General features: G+C 37.0%; 2 protein-coding genes across 2 annotated transcripts in view; one reads left to right on the forward strand and one right to left on the reverse strand.

Moving 5' to 3' along the window:
* Positions 1–5,255, forward strand: part of LOC115450203 (dynein beta chain, ciliary) — a 41,323-nt gene extending 36,068 nt beyond the window's left edge. The window contains 11 exon segments of the mRNA XM_030178197.2: positions 27–253; positions 602–725; positions 1,265–1,401; positions 1,576–1,771; positions 1,939–2,112; positions 2,181–2,249; positions 2,462–2,644; positions 2,884–3,057; positions 3,346–3,494; positions 3,857–4,051; positions 5,041–5,255. Coding sequence (XP_030034057.2) covers positions 27–253; positions 602–725; positions 1,265–1,401; positions 1,576–1,771; positions 1,939–2,112; positions 2,181–2,249; positions 2,462–2,644; positions 2,884–3,057; positions 3,346–3,494; positions 3,857–4,051; positions 5,041–5,140 — 1,728 coding nt within the window. The 3' untranslated portion in view covers positions 5,141–5,255.
* Positions 5,256–5,298: 43 nt separating this feature from the next.
* On the reverse strand, positions 5,299–19,237 carry LOC115450215 (ankycorbin). The gene is given in 9 exon segments (XM_030178213.2): positions 5,299–5,893; positions 6,431–6,825; positions 6,906–7,348; positions 7,350–9,613; positions 9,680–9,945; positions 10,097–10,269; positions 10,415–10,548; positions 15,701–15,980; positions 17,063–19,237. Coding segments are annotated over 9 exon segments (4,482 nt in total). The 5' UTR covers positions 17,300–19,237; the 3' UTR covers positions 5,299–5,603.
* Between the last annotated feature and the right edge of the window lie 4,406 nt (positions 19,238–23,643).

Genomic DNA, 23,643 nt, shown 5'->3' on the forward strand with positions numbered 1-23,643 from the left:
TTATCATTTTGCAACTATCATTTCAGGATCTAGAAAAGTTAGGTCGCAGGCTAGGCTTCTCGACGGACAAGAAGAATTTCCACATCGTGTCTCTAGGCCAGGGCCAAGAAGTAGTGGCTGAGGAGGCGATGGGCGTCGCTGCAGTCAACGGCGACTGGGTCATATTGCAGAACATTCACTTGGTCGCCAAGTGGCTCGCCACTCTGGAAAAGAAGATGGAAGAGACGTTTGAGAACCCCCTGCCGGAATATAGGTAAGGGATACTCACGTGATTGGTTGAAGAATTAAATGTGGAAAAAATGTCTTTTACTAATCATGTACTAAATGTAATTTACTTAGTACATCGATTATGTAAACGATATCGTTAAGCTAGAAGAAAGAGGATGAAGCTAGAAGTTCTAGCATTAATATCAGACAGGATCTAGCCGGCGGTATTTTATACACGACCGATTTCAATAAACGATCCACATTAATCTTTAGATCGACAGCGACGACCATTTTAATCTCGATGTTGATCCGTATTTTGCAAATTAATTGCCCGTTAGACATCTAAGAAATGTACAATATGTATAATTCTGATATAATGGGTATTGTTGTACAGATTGTTCTTAAGCGCTGAACCGGCTGGGGATCCCGCATACCACATCATACCGCAAGGTATTCTAGAGTCAGCCATCAAGATAACCAACGAACCGCCAATCGGCATGTGGGCAAATTTGCATAAGGTGATTAATTATGTACATTTCGTGACACCTTGACTTACTTTTAAGGGATTTTTTGTCAGTATTATATGACATAACATAACGCATATCAATTGTGAGGAAAAGAGTACCAATTCCCCAATTATTGTTCATGTTGTTAGTCATTTATATGAAATGACTGGCTTGGTGGCATAGTTATATTGCCGTCTTGGATTCATATCCCGGGTTGGCTGTGATACTGGGTTTTTCACCATAGTATCAGCCCAGAGTCCGAAGTTCATGTCCAATATGGCGATAGGCTCACCATTTATAACATTTACGTCTCATGGAACGGTATAGATATAGCGAAAGTCCTGGTTGCACTTCTGCCTTCCCCTCTGGGGGTAACGGCGCGATGTGTGTTCGTATGAAATTATTAAAATCCTTCCAATTACATAAGAATGTAGGTGTGCGACCTTAAAACTTTTTTCCTCACTGCGTTTTAAAATCCACTCAGTTTTTTTTGTTTCTGTTTCGTGTAAATCGTTTCCTGAAATAAACTTTTTGTACCTTTTACTTTATAGAGTTTAGATAACTTCAGTCAAGAGACCCTCGAAATGTGCAGCAAGGAAGCCGAATTCAAAGCCATACTATTCGCGCTCTGCTATTTCCACGCAGTGGTGGCCGAAAGACGTAAATTCGGTCCTCAAGGATGGAACAGGTGATTACCATATTTCTTATTATTGCACCACACTATTTTTAAATCTAGTTTGTAATCAAGGTTACTGCATATCTCATAGCATATACTTTGATAAAGATGTTCATCGCAAAATTAGTAATGGAAACTGAAATGTCTTCAGCATTTACTTTCATTACAAAATGTTTGTCTTTGCAGAGTATATCCATTTAATTTCGGCGATCTGACAATTTGCGTGTACGTATTATACAATTACCTGGAGGCGAATCCTCGCGTGCCGTGGGAGGATCTGAGGTATTTGTTCGGAGAGATCATGTACGGTGGCCACATCACTGATGATTGGGACAGAAGACTGTGCAGAACGTTCTTACTGGAATACATGCAACCAGAATTGGTTTGTATTATCTAACAGAAACCAATAATAATTATAAGTCTATATATCTTAAGGAGTCTAATAAATATAGCTATTTCCTTTAATTGAATCACCTTGATTCTTGTTTAATTTCTATTACCATCTTCGCCTTAACCTTTTTAAATATTGTTCATTGTTTTCATGCTCAGGTTGATGGCGAACTGCAACTAGCGCAGGGCTTTATATCACCTCCCAACTCCGACTATGTCGGTTATCATCAATACATAGACGATTACTTGCCAGACGAGACGCCCTATCTCTACGGACTTCATCCAAATGCTGAAATCGGATATTTGACTACGGTATCTGAACGACTGTTTAAGGTAACGATAAATTCAGTAGATTTTGTGACGCGTATTTTGTTTTATTTTATTATAAATGTAAAATTTAGGTGGTGTTTGAAATGCAACCCAGAGACGCTGGAGCACAAGCTGGCGGTGGCGCTACTAAAGAAGAAATCGTATGTGTTCAAATAATTTAATTTATTCTTATGTTATAAATTACGACTTAATCAACTTTTTCAATGTGTAGTATTTCGCAGTTACATTATTTGAACTAATAATAAGAATATTAATTATATTTTTGGTTTTCTTTTGTTCTTTCGCCTCACGCATATCTCTATAATTGTTTTAAAATAAGGCTTTACCAAGTAACAACACAATTATTGTATAGGTGCGGTTCATGCTAGAGGACATTCTAGACAGAGTTCCAGAACCGTTTAACTTGGTCGAGTTGATGGGCAAGGTAGAAGAGCTGACGCCGTATACTATCGTAGCGCTGCAGGAGTGCGAACGAATGAACCGTCTCATGGGAGAAATACGAAGATCGCTGAAGGAGTGTGAGCTCGGGCTAAAGGTATACCAGTCCAGCTTCTTTTTGTTTAACTTTATGGACAAACATGTCTATAGGCGGACAATACCTTTGGTCTTTTCTACCATTTTACCTTTGGATGATGTAGAGATGAGATGACGTATCTCTGTATAGTTATTGAGTTTAAAGTGAATTGTTATGATATTGTTACGTGTCTTAATAAAAAGTTTGAACTTTTAATATTCTTTTGATAAAATACGTCAATATTCAATTGTATCATCCAGGGCGAGTTGACTATCAGCAGTGACATGGAAAGGCTTATGGAATCTCTGTTCATGGATAAAGTCCCAGATTCCTGGACTAAGCTCGCATACCCCAGCTTGCTGGGTCTCGCCGCATGGTTTTCCGATCTTTGTCTTCGTCTATCAGAATTAGAGAATTGGTCTGGTGATTTTAATGTGAGTCAATGCTTTAACTTCTTTATAATATTTTGTTTAAATAATACCTATGTTGATCGGTATTGAATTATATATTAATAAATCCTCGCTGCTGTACTCATCTAGTCGATACTTTATTGAGCAAAATCAGTATAAAGTAACCGAAACTAGTAAGTTCATGTAGTGTTTTTTTTTTGCATAAGCCAAATCCATCATTTTTCATTCTATTTGTAGCCTACTTATTGTTACTTAATTTATTCGAAGACGAATTAAGTTAATCCAAACTACCGTATTGGCAATCTGTCACAGCTACCGCCGGCAGTATGGCTCGCGGGCTTCTTCAACCCGCAGTCATTCCTCACTGCGATCATGCAGCAAACGGCGCGAAAGAACGAGTGGCCCCTCGACAAGATGTGCCTCAACTGTGACGTCACCAAGAAGAACAGAGGAGATTTCAAGTAATTGACTCATAAATATTATGGTGTTCTGCATTATTGAAATATTAATTCATAAGTAGTTGTTTTTTGCGATGTTATCTATAGACTAGATCAGGTTTTACTAGATAGTCTGTATCGTGTTTTATTCAGGCGCTTATAAAATTTCTAATATTACATTATACATAGTACCTAGTTGTGTATTATATTCATATCCCATGTGAACATGTTGAGTTGAATTAATGCTGTACACAAAAGCGGTTACACCGTTGCTCTAATGAAAAAACATTCCTTACCCTTTCGGGTTAGACACCATAAGATGATCTGCATCGGACCAAGGTGCTGACTTTGTTAAGATATCTAAATCACAAATGTGTCGTGTCTAGCGCTCCGCCACGCGAAGGCGCCAATATTTACGGGCTGTACATGGAAGGCGCGCGCTGGGACACCGCCACCGGCGGCATCGTCGAGTCGCGCATGATGGAGCTCTTCCCGGTCATGCCCGTCATTTACATCAAGGCCGTCACCCAGGACAAGCAGGACACGCGTAATGTTTATGAGTGTCCCGTCTATAAGATTCGGTAAGTTATTTACCTCTTCACAATCGAGTATTAGATATAGATCTATTTTCCCTAATAGCTTACAGTGTACGTGAGTAGCATTAGTGCACACGCACACTACGATAGATAGTGTCGAGGCAGGGCATTGACAGTCCCCTTGTCCCACAACAAACCCAAAAAGTGGTGGGGCACGTCATGGATATAATTACTATAACGAAGAGACGGGTCGCATGGTTGTGAGCGCCACGCCTGCCCATAAACAGTAGCAACAATATCCAGAACTCCAAAACAAAAAGTATTCCTCACTCTACGTCGTTACATTTAACATTATATTCAGAGGTCGTAGCCAAGGTGCCTTTTAACAATCGTTAACGGAAATAGAAAACATAAAATGTACGAAAATTACATATACTAACGATAAATTTATAGCTCGGATAAGTCATTCCCATATACAAAGTTAGCGTTAACGACTGCAGAAAGCCTCCTTGGCTAAGACCCTAGGTATAACGTGTCCTTGAAACGGAAACACAAGTTAACGCCTTACATTGATCCCAAAAAAAATGGCGACTCGTACGTCTCGTTTAATTTTTATGTTGGTGATGCAGAGTTCAATTCTGCCGTGGTAATCGAGAGGGTAGTAAGTCAAAGGCAGGCAATTTTTTTATTATTGATTTGAAATGTACGTTAAACCAACTTTCTTCCTATCTAGGTTGCATACATCTCCGTACATTATAAATACATATTTGATAAACAGCAGTAAGAACGATTAAATAATCTAGTTAACCATGTAATAGAGCGGAACCGCCTTTTCTTACTTACTGCCCTCTCGATTACCGCGACAGAATGCGTCAGTCACGTGTACATCGTATTATTTAGCACATTCTTAATACGCTGCTTGCACAATGTACAAATAGAAACCGGTGGAACCTTTACGGTAATCTAGCGTATTATGACAGATCTCCCATCCAGACTGGATCGACGGAATTACAAATTTGATGTTTATGTCATAGCATGCGCGGCCCGACGTTCGTTTGGACTTTCAACCTGAAGACGAAGGACAAGCCCACTCGGTGGACGTTAGCGGGCGTCGCCCTGCTGCTTGGCGTGTGATGCTTTCGACGAGAATTGTGTTACTAGTTATATTTGCGTAGAATCATATTTTAACTTATTTGTTACTTGATTGTATTTTTAAATATTTTATTAGGTTAATAAAAGTATTAAACAATACCAATTTCTATTTATTTAAGGGTAGGAATTAAACATAAAAGTCGTATACACATTGTTTTTATTAAAAATAACTACATACACTGAGATCTTTAACATAGTATTTTGTGCAGTCAACAATGGACGGAACAATATTATCTTTTTACAGTTGTGCATATTTCTTTGTAATAGGAAGACTGTAATTTATTTATGAAAACAATATATTTAATATTTTAGTTATCACTATGAAATTAAAAAAAATATTTTAAATATCAGATGTTAGTCTTCAGTCAATCAAAATATGCTACAATATAAATAAACACTACATATGGCAGTGTCTTGAGAATTATAATTAGGTCACATCCTCGTTTCAGCCACTTTTGGATTTCGATGCGCTTTGAGGAGGGTTATCGTTGTCAGACGCAGGTTCGGATCCTTTCACAGTAAACGTAACGTAGTATCTTTTATTCTTATCTAGTCTTTCCGCTGGTAAAGCTATCAATTGTTTTTCTGTGCCATGAGATACTTCCAAAGTCACGTGCGCTTTGCCTGAACCTGTTGGAGGCTTCGAATTGATCTTTGGTAAGAATCCCTTTGATTTGACACTGGGACCCGCCGTTGAAGGCTTCGGCATTGTATGGTGATCCCATTTATACGGCACTGCAATGGATAATAGAAAGAAGTTTACAAATATTTAAATACTACCAAAATAAATCGTCTGACAAAAAAATAAACAAGGTGAAAAGTGGCTACGCAGTGCACTAGTTACGTCTCTACCTACCCCTTTAAGGTGTGAGGTTAAAGTTGCGTGTTCATTAGTGTTAAAATAAATTTAAAAATTATAATATCTAATTAACTGTCTAATTATAATGATAATTATTGCATGCCTGTGGTCTAAATTTTCTAACGTCAGATAAAAGTTCATCACATAAATTATAAACTGACAATACAAAAGTTAGATATTAGAATAGCTTTATTCATAAAACTGTAATTTTTAATTTATTAATATTGCCTTTTATTAAACGTATAAGTATTTGTTATCCGATTGTTGAAACGTCAGCCTTTACCTTATTAGGTTGTATTTACATAACGCTATGTTATATCTAGAGAGATGTAGGTAGAAGGATAATCAGTGAACTTTTCTTTCAAGTATTTTAGAAAAATGAATCTTTTGTAATTAAAATACATTGTACTTACAATATGCAGCGCATGGTATGCCGGTATAAGCGTGGATGGCATGAAAGCAACGATGCGTTTTGCTGGTGCAGAGACATGGGTTATCGGGTATAGCGCTCATTTTGTACAGCTCGCTCTCTCCGTAATCAAAATCAATAGGTTTCTCGGGTAGATTGTCTAAATGTTTCTTGCCACTTTTCTGTAGTTTTCTTAAACTCTCATATAGAAACTTTTCAAAACTGCTAAAAGTGTAATCAGGATTGTTGTAAGGTCCGAGACCGACAGTCGCTAAACTCGACTTGTTGTACTCATCAATGGCCCTTTTTACCAAAACTGCCTCATTTGCTTTGCTCGTTCTTATTTGTAACCGTTTCAATTCAAGTAGGTGCTGGAAAATTTTCCGTTCACAATAATATCTATAAGACAGATAAATTTAATTAAAAATTAACAGCCTAAAATAATATTATAATTAACAAATTCATATATAACCACTTACCGCCTCATGTTAGTCTGGATGCGCTGAGTGACGGATTTCATATCTACAGCATACTTATCACCCGGTTTCCGCACGGGAATTCTACTATCAGACTTTCCTGAATATCTACCGGTGGCGTTTCTTTGGCGATAGTATGCCGCCAGACGTGGACTCGTAATACGTCGTTGTAATGCTCTTGGACTTGGTTCAAACCCCGAATCCATTAATCCGCTCGACTCATAGCCTCTTTCTGAGTTTTCACTCTTCGATCGGATTGTAGATCGACTTTTTGTCCGACCTTTTTTTCTAAACCGTTTTCTCCGTCCATTGGCTTCTGTTTGACTATATATTTCGTTATCGCTAATACTAGGAACCCTACCATATATACAATCTTTAGATACCTTATCGCTGACAAATATTTCTTCTGATTTACTAGTTTTCTTTAAAATGCTCGATGTTGACCTCTCCAGTTGTTACATCGCTAAGTACTTTGTAACTTTCCGTCTCATAAATGCTATTTTTTCTGCTGATGCTTTCTTGACTTTCGTTAGAAATTTGTCTAGAATGTTTCGGGGAGGCATGAGATAATGGCAATTCGACATCATATTCTTCTGATCCATTCTCTATGATGATTTGTTGTACTGCCCTCTCATTTTCAGGTAAATCACTTTCGAGAACTGAGATCAGACCCTTGTCATCATTTTGAACCTTTTCTGTGCTACTTCCAGTCGCAGATGCGTATTCATTTCTTTTTTCTTCCACACTTATCTCGATGTCTGCTATATTTTCTTTACGGTCATTTTCTTGTTTTTTGTCAGTTTCTTCTTTATCAGTCTCATGATGGACTTCTTCGCCCATTAAATGACCGGAATCATTACTAGAATCTTTACTTCCGAAAACTTCTTGAGTTTCCGCAAAAGATACAGCAGTAGACGACTTCTTTTCTTCAGAATCAGATTTTTCAATACTTGTTGCATCTAAACTGGTCTTTAAATCCCCCGAAGCATCCTTACTTTTATCATGAGAATCATCTGGACCGGAAAGCACTTGAAATGATTTTTTACGTGTTAATCCCGATTTTGTATCCGTGGACACGCCATTTGTTTTTAAATTATTTTCAGATGAATGTTGTTGACCCGAATCCTTGCTTGTTTCTGGTGATTCTTTTGACTGTGTCTCAGGTGATTTTTCTACGATATTATTTTCAATTTTATCAATATTCTCAGATGTAGTCGACTCAACCTTGTTTTCTGATTCATTCTCAACTTGTGATACAGGTATAAGCTCCTGGCTAACGAGTATATTTTCTGCTTCTTCAGTTGTTTTACGAGTTTCCTGTTGAGTTTCAGAAATTTCCTCTTTTTTTTCTGTAGCTGCATCGGCGTCACCTTCTTCAATTTTCCCCTTTTCTGATTGTTGTTCCTCAATACTTTGTTGCGTCACATTCATATTTGCAGTTTCAATTGACACATTATTCGACGCATCAACAGTAACTGTTATTTCAGAACTTCCATGCTGACTAGACTCCCGCTCCATGTGAATTTGAGCTTCTGTTATCACCATGTTCGTTTTTACTGAAACGGTATCTGTTTCAGTTTCACTATGACCTTTAATTTTCTCTAATTGATTTTCTTCCCTTTCAGCTTCCAATTTAACTTCATTAACAGCAGTATCTGCGTTGATTGAGATGTCGTCAGTTTTTTCAACACTTTGTGAATTGTCTGTGCTTTTATATTTAACAATATTAATTTTTTGCTTTATATCATCATTTTCTATATGAATTGAAGTTTTTTTCCCCTTACGTTTTGTACTTCGTCTTTCTGTTGACTCTGAACTGCTACTTTCAGAAGGTGAACTAGTCTTTCTTTTACTCCTTTTTCGGTGCCTTTTGCTTTTTTTCTTTTCTGAATAACTTTCCGATTCTGAGGAGCTTTCTGAGCCAGATCTATAGTGCCGATGTCGATGTTTTGCACTACTTTTGTAACGTCGCGAGGGTTCACTCTTAGATCTATTTTTCTTGGACCTTTTATATTTCCTTTCGTTGTAATCTTTCTTAATATTATCGTCAAAATCAGTATCGCATCCATCGCTAAAACTTTTTTGCGTGTGCATTAACCTTTTTCTGCGCTCATAGTGTCTGTCTGAATATTTGCTTTGTGATTTTTTTTTAGAAATTCTTTTTTCTTCCGATGAAGATGTGCTACTGCTTGATACGCTATATTTACTTTCTCTGAAACGTGGTCTGTCATGCACTGGACTAGAAAGTTCGACCACCTCTCTTTTTTCTATTCTTATTCTATCCCGCACATCAATTTTTGTACTGGTAACTTTTCGAGTGGGTAATGATGTTATAGGAGCACCGTCAATTACAATTTGGGTATTTGTCAATTTCGATGCAGGTAAACCACCGTGCATTTGTAAATATTTAGCCACAGTACGGTGTCCCCTACTTGTCGCCGAGTCTAAAGGCGTTAACATTTCATTTTTAGAAGATTTTGCTACTGAATTGACTTCTGCACCCCTGTCTAATAACAGACGACAAAGATCCGCGTTGTCTGTAGCTGCTGCGATGTGTAAAGGGGTACGTCCTTCATGATTAGTTGCGTTTACTTGGGATGGTCTACCGTCCAAAAGCCATTTGACTAATTCCCGTCTTCCCGATGCTACAGCTTCGTGTAAAGGCAGGTCTCCTTTAGAATTTCTTAGCCAAAGATTAGCTCCCCTTGCACCTAAAACATAATTATTACATAAATTATTTTGATTTATTTGATAGCGCAATTAGATTTCCTACTTACCAAGTATTCGGACAGTTTCTAGTTGTCCTTTGGCAGCTGCCGTATGGGCTGGACTGCGCCCTCTTCTGTCTTGTCGATGAGCATCAGCTCCGTGCTGCAGTAACGCAACAGTAGCGTCAGCGTGCCCCAATGCAGCAGCATAATGGAGTGGGGTGCATCCATGTGAGTCAGCGATGTCCACTCGTGCACCACATAAACCAACTAAAGTTTCTAGAGCTTCAGTGTGACCTCGAGCCGCTGCGCAATGTAATGCAGTCAAGCCATCTCTGTTAAGAAATCACATATTTCAACAATAAGGCGTAAAGTCTTTGCTCCTAACTTTCACATTTTGGATTGAGAGACGAGAAGGTAGAGTAGGCTTAAAAATAAGGATCAATTGCAATAAAACTAGTAAAAAGAATATGCATCAATAATCACCGATCTGAGTCATCGACTTTTGCTCCCGCCTGATGCAATGCCAGCACTGCAGCCGCTGATCCTGCAGAAGCAGCCCACAATAACGGAGTGCGTCCATCCGCATCTCTGACATCTACCCTCGCTCCACCCTCCTTAACTAAAGCGCGGAGTACTTCCAAAGACGCACCTCTGCTCTGTTGATAAATACTATATGTAAGTGTATGTAATCTAAGAGCGTTCTATAGGATGTTTAATTATATAGGTACATAGAAGCTAAGCTCGCCACGAAAAATGAAAATCTACTGCTGTTAAATATTAACATTTGTGTATTCGTCTTGCCTGGTGATCAGTGGCAGCGGGTGCCCCACACATTTGCGCAGCGTAGTGCAGGGGATATCCACCGTGCTGATCAGGAGTGGCGGCGTCTGCACCTGCTGCCAATACGGCGCGTAGAGCTCCCACTTCCCCACACACTATTAAAACACATAAACAGTAGAGGATTTACATTGCATCATTAATTCATTAACGCTCAGTAGGTACTAGATATAAAAAACAGGCAGTTATTAAAAATACAGCCACGATAATTGTACGTATTTTCCATCAGCCTAAGTCGATACACGTTTCATAAATCTTACCTGGTAAAAGTGTACTGGGCACCAGAATGAGTTCAGCTTGTTATGTTTAAATGTACCAAGATAATGAAATATTTGGATGACGTAGTGCTGAGCTAACAGAGGTGTAACCGTTTTTCGAACTGACTTAAAATTATATTTGTTTAATTTCTGTGTCGATAATAAATTTCTTAGTAACAAATAATATACCTCCAAGACCGACGCGGGAATCCCAGTAAGAGATACTACAGAAAATTCTAAGTAATAATTAAGTAGATAGTGAAAACATATTACTTCAATAAAAAAAATATTAAGTTTACGTATTTAAACAAGCTTATAATAATAAGTCACCGCCTTTTTTTAACCTACCTTTAATTAATTTGGACAGTTTCTTTTTATTAAAAAAACAATATAACACGCATTGTTATGTTAAGGAACTTTTATTAGACGAAAATACAACCCTACTTACAAAATTCGACTAAATTTGGTAGACCTACTGGTCATTTTGTTAAATAAATCTAAATCGATTGACACGGCCTGCATAAAACATGGGGCTATCAATCTGACATGACGTGACCTTTTTGAGGGTCTCACTAGATATACGTTAGTACATAGGCATATATATGTGAAGTGGACTGCGCTAGTTCAAGGGCCTGACCTTGCCACCCGCTCAATAACAACCGGACACGACCCCCACCACCCCCTAAAACGCGGACTTGTGGCCACAATCACCCGCATTATCATTAGATGAATTATACTGCGCCATTCGGTACTGCCGTATCCAACAATCGTAGCTTATTTCATGTATATTGTTCACGAAACACATTGGCGCAAGCAAGCTTTTGTAGTGTCATGAGAACGTAATTAATTTCCTTAACTGGAGTTGTACTGTTAAATGGATGAAATATGGTATCGCGTTATCTTTATATATTCCTAAATTCATTCAACTCAAGACGCGATTGTATCTTGCATATACCTACTTAGCGGGATAAAAAACATTGCGGTGGCCAGGCGCATTCTCTTATACGAAAGACAAGCATCTTATAAAATATCACATACAATATCTTTCTCCTATCATATTATTATTTTATATCTTCGTATACAAAACTGACGAGATGCCGCATGAGGTTCAAAATGATTTAAAAGCATTTTCTATCACCTCATAAATTATAAATAATCATAATGATTTAATAAAGTGAAAGTATTTAAAATGTAACTATTACACATTTTTAAAGCTGCATAAGAATTATTCCATGATCAGAGAATCTAGGTTAAACATTGTGATTTTTTTTCAATTACCCACTAAATTGTTATGGTAATACTTAAATTATTAACATGAGTAACTTATGGTCCTGTCAGGGTGTAATAAACGACCTATGCAAATAATTACCCATTATTCATTAAGCTAACAAGTAGGTATACGGGTTAAAACGTGCTAACATTAATTATAATTAGCAGTAGCAGTGTTCGAAAGTGCAAATAATAATTATATTTCTATGGATTGGTTGGAAAATATAACGTTTTATAATAAAATATATACTTTCCATAGCTATCACTTAGTAAACGAAACTACAATTTAATAACAACTGAGAACTTTTAGCAGTCGATATTTAACTGTAGTTGAGGATACTGTTGTTTCTTTCTGTGGAAGAAAAAGTCATCTTTAGTCCCCGAAGTACAGTTAGGCTACCACGATTTCGCCGTCTGGAATAGGTACTTTTGGAGAATTCTGGCAAGGTAACCCCTACATGTCGTGAGAAGAGACAAAACAACGACCACTGAAGGTCGCGACCGCACGATAAGGGGCGCGTGGCCTTAGCACCAATTAAATGTGCGTTTCGTGTTGATGCCAAGATAAACAACAGTACGAAATTTTCGTGCAATCGTGGATACTGAAGGACAGGACATCTAGTTCTTAACACTTTCGGCCCAGCGCCGCCCATCGATGTCCCTCGAGCACAACACTCACAATGTGACACAATATTTCCCCATACAAATTCAATGTCCACTAAAGATGTTCTGCTACATTTTGGCTCTAAACATTTTAATGTACTGCGAGTGAATGCAAATTTACGGTTGACGTGATTAGACATTGTGTTGATTTTATTAATAAAAATTCGTTATTAAACGTTGCTGGGGCGAACGTGTTAATGCAGATGGCCTGCGGCCTGCAAATTAACTCTACATAAGATTCGTTCCAACAAGACTTGCATTCAGGATCTTTTTCTTTATTCTAATATTCTCACATGCACCGAAATAGACTACAGCGGGTCTTTTAGTCGTTGTAGAAAAAAATATTCGAGACCCAGAAGTATCAGTGAGCACGTAAAAATACCACGATTACGGGCGCAACTGTTTTACCAGTTTTTAATCTGCTAATGTAAAACGAGGTCTATGGCCCCTAGTGGGACAAAAAAGCATATAATTGTGATTTAATGTAAATGAAACAATGATTATTTTGTTAATTGTGTAGGTATACAATTTGATTTAATCATACTCGTAAATAAATGGTTAGCCGAATGTGCAGCCGGATGGCGGATTTCCGCCTTAACTGATCAGACGAACGGAAAACTCGATGACCTCGAAATATTATACGCTACAAACTTCGAACTGCAGTTGCTGATTATGCACACGATGTTCCTACATATGTATATTGAACAACATGCACGTATTGAAGGGGTCACGATGCATGTACAAAGCTAACAAATAATTTATAGATATTTTCTATACATACATACGTTAGGAAATAAGTTTTTATCCTTTTTTAAGCACATTGCGCGTGATGGGAAGTAGTTTCAGATTTGGCTCAATTAAAGTTCTTTTACAGAAGGAGTTCAGACAAATCTAATTTATACATTATATGTGATACAAATATTATATTAAATTCGACGGTCGGATTTTGATTACTGGGCGACCACTAGTTATGATAGATAAGTTGTTTGACTAGTTAGGTAATGCATGTTGCACAGTTAAGTATAATTTTAGTCTTTATAGTCGGTATAGTAAACAAAAAAAATATTCCTCGATGGTACACACATACCATAGAGGAATATTTTTTCCTGGTTCACGAAAGCTTTAAAGCTCAAAGGTGGTTTAAGAACCACTTTTTAACTAATCAACTAAATCTCGTTAAAAGTGTTCAATAACCTGTTATTAACTAACATTTTATTACATTTTAAGACATGCTAAAGTCTTTACACCGACTTTCCTTTATTCTCCAAATTATCTTTTTTTAAACAGTTTTATATCACGGAGAGGTAATCCAAACATAAGTGACGTTATCATATAATCTAAGCAATCTATCGCAGAAAATGGGAGTGCAATTCTTAGATCACAATTTATAGACAGAGATTGGTAGAGCACGAGGCGTTGTGGAGTAACTAATTGGTGGCGTGCATGCTCACCGTCAGCCGCGGCCCGATGCGGTGATAACTACGAAGGCCGCACGCCGCTGAGTGACACCGGTTAGATAACGATTCACTCCACTCTGACTGCTCGAAGGCTTTATCTACTCGTAGAGCCTACTCTGCTTTAATACGTTTAAGGCGGCGGCATTCATTAGTATAGATTGGTCTTTTAATTTGATTTTATTGTGTGAAATTGTTGAACAATTTTGTTAAAGATTAAGTACCTTTATGAAATTTAAGAAAATAAACGATTTTATTTTTATGCGGATCTTACTATTTTAAATGTAACATTATTTTACAGTAAAACTCGCTTAATACGATTCGCATAATATGCTATTTTACGTCAGTCCCAGCAACTTGAGGCATGTTTTCATATTTATATTTTATCGCACTTAAGGCGATACCTCAAGGTCCATTTTCATACATTTTGTTTCACCTTTAATCTGGGTAACTAAACAAGTATTGGCAAGTAAAGAATTTAAATTCACGTCTAGTTAGTGATTAGTTCCGCAGTTGAATGAAAAACGTAAAAATAATTAATAATCATGGATATTTCGGCCTTTAAATTTTAATATGACGAAATTTTAAAGGCCGAAATATCCCTGATTATTAATTATTTTTACGTTTTTCTTTCAACTGCGAGAACTAATCACTAACTAGACGTGAATTTAAATTCTTTACTTGCCAATACTTGTTTAGTTACCCAGATTAAAGGTGAAACAAAATGTATGAAAATGGACCTTGAGGTATCGCCTTAATACGATTCGTCATCCCATTTAATGGACCATCTGCACGCGTGTTTTCTCAAAATTATGGAGTGCCAAATATTTTTAACGCAGTCAAATCCGTTTTATTTTTAATTGATGCCTGATGAATCGTATGCCTTCAAGGAAAAAAGGTTACTATGGTGGCAAGGCAAGTAAAAAGAGACTGAATATCCTAATTCCTAGCCTATGTCCATTCAGATGGGTCGGAAAAGTTGCCTACATCACGCCTCTATCCCTGAATGGGTAGCCAGAAGTGCAGCCGGGACATCCCCTTTCGCCATGTGTGGTGCATACCATAATATGACACGAGGCGACCCTATCGTCATATCGTATCATTTTCTGCTCAGTAAAGTAGAAAACCCCGATATCTCGTTGCCTGACCCAGGGTTAGAACCAGGAACCTAGAACGGTGTCGTACCTAACGCGCAATACAAATGCAGCACCGCCAAGTAAGGCAAAATTCTACGTTGTTTCAGAAACGTGAGATAGGATTCATACGGACTTACTTTTAAAAAACTACTTATGAATAAATTACCAAATTAATAAAATAATTACTTAATATGATATAATCTTAATATGATGTTTAGTGAAATACAATCCTTTTAAAGTCTTTAGCAAGTTATACTGTATATGCTTTTGAAGTGGTAGAATCAGGCAGCACATCTATGATGCAACAAATTTTTTAACCAATTGTTGATTTATGGGAGGTGAAAGTCATTTAGCATCAGGTAATCCCTGTCCTTTTGTGATTTTAATATATAATCGAACTTATAAACAAAAAAATAACATAGTTTTCTCATAATTCATCTTAGTATCTATTTACTTTAGCATAATACTCACCGGTTGCCCAATGAACTACAGTATGATGTTCATCATCCCTCGCATTGACGTCGGCGCCTGCAGCCAGCAGTGTTTGCACGAGGGGCACGTTTCCGTGCACGACGGCGAGGTGCAGCGGCGTGAGTCCGTCGGCGTCGCGCGCGTCTCCCAGCGCCGGCGCGGCCATCAGCACGCGGTCCGCGCACGCCGCCCGCGCCGCCTGACTCGCGCCGGCGCCGCTCGACGCACAGTAGTGCAGCGCACAACGCAAGCCACGATCACGGACGCGCACCGATGAAGGCTGAGTGGTCAGTTTGTGTCAGAAAATGATATCCCGATAACTAGCCCTACTGGATGCGGTGCGTCGTGTAAGTATATGAATATCATCTGTGGACAGGTGATAGTGGTGTTTTGAGCACCATAATACTTATAATATTGTAGAACACCCACAATCCTACTGTCCTACAATCCTACAATAACAACTGACATTTTACTATATGAACGATGAATATCCATGAAGTTCTACAAATCTCTCCTCACATACATTTCTCGAATATTTTATATCTAAACAAACGTATTGTGTTTTTAATGATAGGTATCTACATGAATAACGTGATTTTAATGGTAAAATAATTACAATTCATAAACGTTTATTTATCAATATTTGTATAGTGCCTATTCAATATGCGTGAATGGATAAAAAATGAAAGGAAATCGCCTTATGAAGGTATCGGTATCGACTCTATATTACCTAGTACTACACGTGTGAGGATTTTCAACATTATATCATTGGCGTTTATAGTTCGTGCATGTGAGGCAATTCCCTGTAGTTTAAGTCGATTCTATACCTATTGATTAACTGTTTTCGCTCGGTTCGGCAGCCCGCGTGCTTACATGCATTTCCTTGAAAGCTTTTCAATTCGGCATTGTTTACGTCACTCGAATTTAAGTTACCGCCGTAGGTGAAGTCAGAATTAATCGACTTAACTTTTACAATTTGTATACAGCATAAAGAATGGTATAGCTATTGGAATTTGTAATAAGAATTTAATGTAAGCGACGGTAGTAGTGCAGCATGTAAATGTTGATGCAAACAACTGAATGACGCAAAAGCTGTACATGAACAAGTGAACCGTGTGTTTAGTTTGACCAACGCAACATCGCGTGCTGAACTTCCTGCTGATGTTTTGTTTTTACACGGTACTTTACCGTAACGGACAAAACTTACATGCGAATATAGTCCTTATAACAATTTATCAGCCAAAAAGGCGGTATAAATAAAACATGAATACGAGTTACATAAAGCCGTGATTTTTGAACACATCACTACAATGCTGACATGTTTGTATAACGATGACTGATCATTAGTGACGTTGAACTCACGTCCTTGTTGAGAATGTCGACAACAGCCTTGTAGTCGGCCTGCTGGCAGGCATACATGAGCGGGGTGCACCCGTGCCGCAGCGGCGCGCTCACATTCTCGTCACGCTTCGACCCTTCCACCTTCTCACGCTTGATCTTGGAGCTTTTATCGAGCAGGTCACCTTTATTACGGTTTTTAGGCTTCTTTAAGATGCTCGGGATGGGCTCGCCCCTGCTGCTTGTCGCGCGCCTTTCCATAATAGAGAGTGTTAATCGCGGCTTTCCATGTGTGAAGAGGCCACACTCTCGAGGGGCGAGCGGGCGCGCAGGGCGCGTGCCTCAGACTGGCCGAGAGTCGCCGAGCCGGCCTGTCGCTGCCCGCTCGGACAAAGGTGGCGCTGGGCGGCTCCACGCAATGCCCGCCCGACTCCTAATCTATTACCGACCCCTAAACAGGTCACCCTCTGGTACACCGACTTGGATGAATATTAATTGTATTCGTTTCAAAGCTATTGACATATTGACAGTATTGAGGTCACGCAATTTCTATATTTTATTATACTTACCTAAAATAGTAGGTAGATTTTCTTTTTGATAAAAAATATATTACCTACTGTTTCGATAAGTATTACTCAGAAACATGACCATGTCTAAAACACAATTTATTTCAAACCGCGTTTACTATTACTTTGATTATTAAATTTAATTATAGTATACGTATAAACAAAATAAAAAAGATCTTATCAATTCTAAGTAAAATAATTCTATCGTATTTCAAAGTTATTTGTTATCAAACGCGAAACTTTTGCTAACTCTTAAGATTATAATGTCAAATAATTAATACTTTAATCACAACACACCCAATAAAAAAATATATTTAAGTTTAAAATAGTAAACTTGTTTTCGGCAGATCTCGTTAAAGTGGTCACAATATTGTTGATAGGTAAATATATATAGTTCGACTTTAAGCATTATACCCTTGGTCAGTGGCTACTGTGCGCCAGGTGACGTCAGCCGGCGCGCTTCCATGACTGATCATTATCGTCTACATTACGTGGCACATTTGTCCTAAATTATTACGTAGTACTTAACATCAAAGTCTTTACAACACATCAATCATTATTTGATATATTTCATGCGTCACACTTTACAATTTCACTTATTCACCAGCACGAAAACTGCTTTTCTTTCCTTCCTAAAGCTTTCTGTTTTCTTAACCTTCGTAGCCAGAACCTACGTTATACTACGTAAAATAAAGAGTGACTAACGTAGGCCGCGCTGGCCCGGTTCTATGACCTAGACACTGCAAAACTTTCGCGAATAGCCCGCCATTAATTGCAATTTTTCAACTTTATAGTGAGAAAACATAGCACCTAAATATGAGTTACATGCTTGAAATTACTCGTACCAACTAGATTCGTGTTCACACGAAACTAAAACCGTTTGCATATTAAACAGAACGAAAGAAAAAAGTAATTAACATAGTATGAGACGCGATATAAAACATTGTTGCATTTGAGAAAAATACTTGTCTATGAGTAACGTAGTATTATAATTTCAAATTGTCATAATGTTTAGCATTAATGTCGAAAAGGCGACCGATTAACCATGGGAAAAAGCAGGATCTTCGGAGTGTCCCATTGATTCCGTATTTTCTATATGACGTAAGATGTTCTGCTAAATATGGCTAAAACTTATTCCATTGCCACCGCCATCCTTAAGTTTTCTAAAGAGTTTGTCGATAATGTCGAAATATTACCGAAATCAAAGTTGAGTCCGGAACACGTCAGAACATTGCCCTTGAGTGATAGGGGTTTCGACGCGAACAGGGGGCACCCTCGTGTATTACGTCAATCCCGGTTGTTATTGGTTGCAACTATATCACTACAATCCCATCACAGGTTATGTTAGTATATTGCATTGTTTACATTTACGTAATATGAACACACAATGAGAATAAAAATTATTTTATGTAGGGTGGTTTTTATACAAAATTAATTTCTTTAAGGAATATCAGATACAATTATTGCTACATACTGTGAAAGTTACTATGAGAAAGTTGATATAGAGCTATAAATTGATTAGGCACAAATTCCAGACTCCAGGGTGATACTGAGCAGCAAATCCCAAATATTATTTAGCCCGACCCGGGATTCGAACGCAGGACCTCACAACGCTGCCGTACCGCGCATGCATACAACTACACCACCGAGGCAGTCAAAATTTTAAATTAGATAAAATAATGTTCATATGCATATAGATATATTATCATATTTTGTTTTAAGTGAAATCAATTAATTCTTCAAAATATATTTCTCAATCAGTTATATTTAACGACATAAACAGGAAAATCATTATTATGAACCGCAGAGGGCTCGTCGTTGTAAAACAAAACAAGCTTTAAATTATTAACTACACTTATTTTTTGTTTGTTTCAAACGGTTCTTGGACATTGTATTTGTGGTTGAAATTAATTGAACAGTTTTAACACTTCGATTGGTATGTACAAGTGGTAACTATTATATAGACTGATTTATGAACATTAGTACTGTGTAATAATTATTAAAATCGTCTTATTGAAGTAAATTTATCATCTTCTGATCTCTTTTGGCTTAGCCTGTAGCCTTGAACCATTTTTACTTAGTAGTAATCTGTTGTAGAGTCTGTTTGAATTTTTCGTTTGCTTCTTTTTGATGACCGTATTCCTGTCGTACTCATCTAATACATAATGTAAGGAACATTAGGTTTATGTGTATTTGAATGTCACATTCACTTGACCCAAAATGACCTGTTCGGTCATACAATAGCGTCAACCTACAATATAAATGACGTGATTGCAGCTGAGCGATATTGTAATCAATTGTATGTTGTTTAAATTAAAACAAATTACTATTCCAAAATATTTAACACGAACATCTATAAGCGAATTTATAAACTAGCGGCATACAGAGTGGAACGAATGTTTTCATATAAAAAAATCATTCATAGTAAATGGTAGATCTATGTATTATCGGACAGTCTAGTCGTGTTGCAGCAGGTTTTTGTTTTTTTTTAATTCACAAAATTATGCTGTAAATAATAACTTAAATTTATGAAATTAAACATAAATATCATATGGCGATGCCAGCTATGTATGAATAAAATGATAAACTAATAGCGGACACATTGCAAATTCAAAAAAAAATACAAATTATACATTTATAATAATCCTATTTGATAAAATTTGTTACAGAATATATGAGTTATTATTAAAAATAATAACTCATATATTGCATTTTTCAGATATATTTCAACTAGTAGATACTATCCGTATTTTAATTAATGAGATAAAATTTGCGCTAAAGAAAGTAGGAATAAGAGCTGATGATCTTCTAACATCTGAATATATCATCATGGATTATAGTTTAAAACCATCGAGACCATCTTAGCTTTAACAAAAAAAAAACAAATCAAAATGGGATCATTTCTTGCAAAGATACGATGCCACTGACAAATATACAGATAAACACCTTAAACTTGAAACACCCCTTTTTAAATTTCGTCAAGATATAAAATATGGCTTATTAATTTTATAATACTTCTTTAGTCTATGCTCACAAATAGAACATACGTAATACCTATGTACAATCCGGAACGATCTTCAACAAAGTCACTGTAAGATGATGGAAAAGTTCTAAGAACTGTCATTACCCATTAATATGATTTCAGGGAAGTCCCCACTGTATAAGCATACAACTTCTCAGTTTTAAAAATAAAAATGTATTCTAATTAATTTAGTGTATAAAATACTAAATACAAGCAGTGTTATGTTGTCTTATACGGGGAAGCCAGAGAGACCCTGTTGTACCTGATGGTAAGCGGAGTGGAGATAGAGTCTCGACTGATGAGAGACTATTATCCCTTGTCGTTAACAATATTATACCGGCCTGTTTGAAGCTGGATATACACAAGCTGATCCCGGAACCCCACACGGTACTACTTACACATTTATGTGGGTCATTATGGTGGGTTCTGCACCTAGTGCATAGTGACCGTTTTCTGGGCAGATACAAATATCCTACCACAAAAAAGTGTAGTCGATGAGATTAAATTTAATATTCGAATCGAGAAGTATCTTCTAAGGCTTAGAGGATACTTCTTCGAAAATTCTAACTTATTGTTTATCTGAATCCTCCTAAACAGGTCCACAGGACATATTACAGTGCACAAGTGTGTGCGCAATACACAAGTACACTCTTTGTCCCATTACACTCATAGTCCGATGAGACAGAGTTCATCTATTCATTAAGGAGCCTGTGCAAAAAATCATGTACGTAGAATTACCGGTTTAGATAGACCGTTGTCTGACGACTATCAGTGTTAAAAATGTATTAAGTAAATCCTTGACACGTCTTAGCAATAATTCATCAAGATATGTAAAGAAACGATAAACTTAACGACCTATTGCGGTTTCAAATCTGCATCAATATCGCATCGATATCTTCTATTAGGCGACAATCATTCGCATAATCACAACCTAATTCGATTAACAGACATATAATTATGTGTAGGCTAAAGTTATTACAGAATGTTTCACGCATAACATTTCCTTACGTACACATTATAGGTACCAAGTCACGCAACCCTTAAGGCCCACTTAGAATCTCTCGTGTTTCGCCGTAGTTTCCCTTAGATTTACCAGTGGTGACCCACTGGCCTCGATAGCTACGAAAAGACCAATAAAGGATTTTAAATCTTACGGCACATTAACTTTTGGTCTCGGAATAAACTTGCTTTTATATTACGGTATTTAAAGGAGACTTAATTACATAGCTAAAAGAAAGGTTAAACACGCAAAGGTCTAGACTGAATCGATAGGTGACATACATTATCGTTACAAAACTGTGCGTTTTATAATAATTATTTTAAGTTATTAGGTATTAGGACTCAAGGGCATGTTGCTAGTATAATTAATAATTACGATATACAATGAAATACTGAACGGATGTCATAGATTAACAAAAAATCTGACGTGGATTGGCAGTGTTGTGAGATTACTGGTGGCCCCAAAATTTTCTTTTTCCTCAGTTATAAGCCTTCGTGGTGCAACGGTGTCTTATTCGGCTACTAATGAGGACCGTCCAACGGTTCGTCCCCGCACCCATTCAAGTGTCTGTATGAATCTTCATTATTTGAATGTCAGTGTTGTGTTATGTACTTAATAGTATCTAATATTCTATATTCTGTGCTTATGCGACTAGTCCTTTGTAAGTTATGACGTAAGACTTATCTTATAGTGCTGAAAACACTATGTGTAATTTCCATCGTATCGCCATTTCTTTTTTTTATGGGTTTTTAACAAAATAATTACTTTTCAGGTTTTGGGTATTCTTGAACTATGGTTACTGATTTGTTCAAATAACATTTTAAATGTGCATAACCAATCGGTAATATGACATAGGAACAGTGATAAGAAAAAACAGTTTATTTTGTCGTTATAAAAATATTTTTACTTGTTTGTTATTTTTATCCTTTCTTTTATTTTATCGACTTGGGCAAAGGCATTCACGTTTAATTTTGATTTGACTTTGGATTTCGATTTATTATTTATCATTCTAATAAGCATATATCCTCAGGATAACATTTATCCAATCGCTAATAGCTGACATAAATTACAATACTTATATATTTTTTATACAGTTTACAAAATTTTTCTTTTAAACCTGCTATCCCAGTTAGGCTTTATTGATGTAACTATATAGTAGTATTTTATATATAGACTCAAAAAGGGCCGGTGCTACTTGAAAATTACTTTATTATTTTTGTTTAATTATTATAAAAAATCATATTATGTAAAATTATTTATCATTGTAAAAATACGTCGCAATCAGAGTGCGCTATTTCACGTGTCATTATCACATCTTATCTTGGGGGCATCCCAACATATATCATTATAACTTTAACGCATATATCATCGCGTGCGTATTTAAGTCACCGGTTATCATTGGGAATTTTCTTTTCTTCAAAACAACAACTCTATATTTTACTTTCTCTTATCAAATTAAGCTTATACCGATTCTTAACTCAGACTACGAACGATTTAAGTTTAACCTAATAAATCGGTCTTGGGGTAGAATATTAATAGACGCCCGAATAGCGTACCACCTTACAAAATAAGTGAGCTCGCCATGGTAACTTATGTAGATGTCGCGTTCCGGGATCACTCTGTGTGTATCTAATTTCGAACAAATCGGTATAATTATAATGACTGAGAGATAATCTCTTTCATTTCTTTTAGGACGTCACTTCATGTACCGTATAGGCATTGAAGTCGTTTTCCCAACTCGTATAAAAATAGGTCACGGTAAAACATGCAGCCAGGTCATTTATGTATGCGCACTCCTCGCAATGTTTGCCTCCCGTCGCACGTAAACTGAACATTTGATGCGTCAAGTGGATAATGCAAGGGAAACCCTTTGTTCCTAACAAACCGTGTAATTATTACATTGTGCTGATTTATGTTTTAAATAAATTTGTACGGGTACAGAGTACAGTTATACATTTCTTGATGAAGATTTAAGTAAATAATGGCAATAATTCTCATAGTATCTTGACTGCAGTCA

This window comes from Manduca sexta, chromosome 13, assembly GCF_014839805.1.
Source record: "Manduca sexta isolate Smith_Timp_Sample1 chromosome 13, JHU_Msex_v1.0, whole genome shotgun sequence".
In the NCBI taxonomy this organism is placed as follows: domain Eukaryota; kingdom Metazoa; phylum Arthropoda; class Insecta; order Lepidoptera; family Sphingidae; genus Manduca; species Manduca sexta.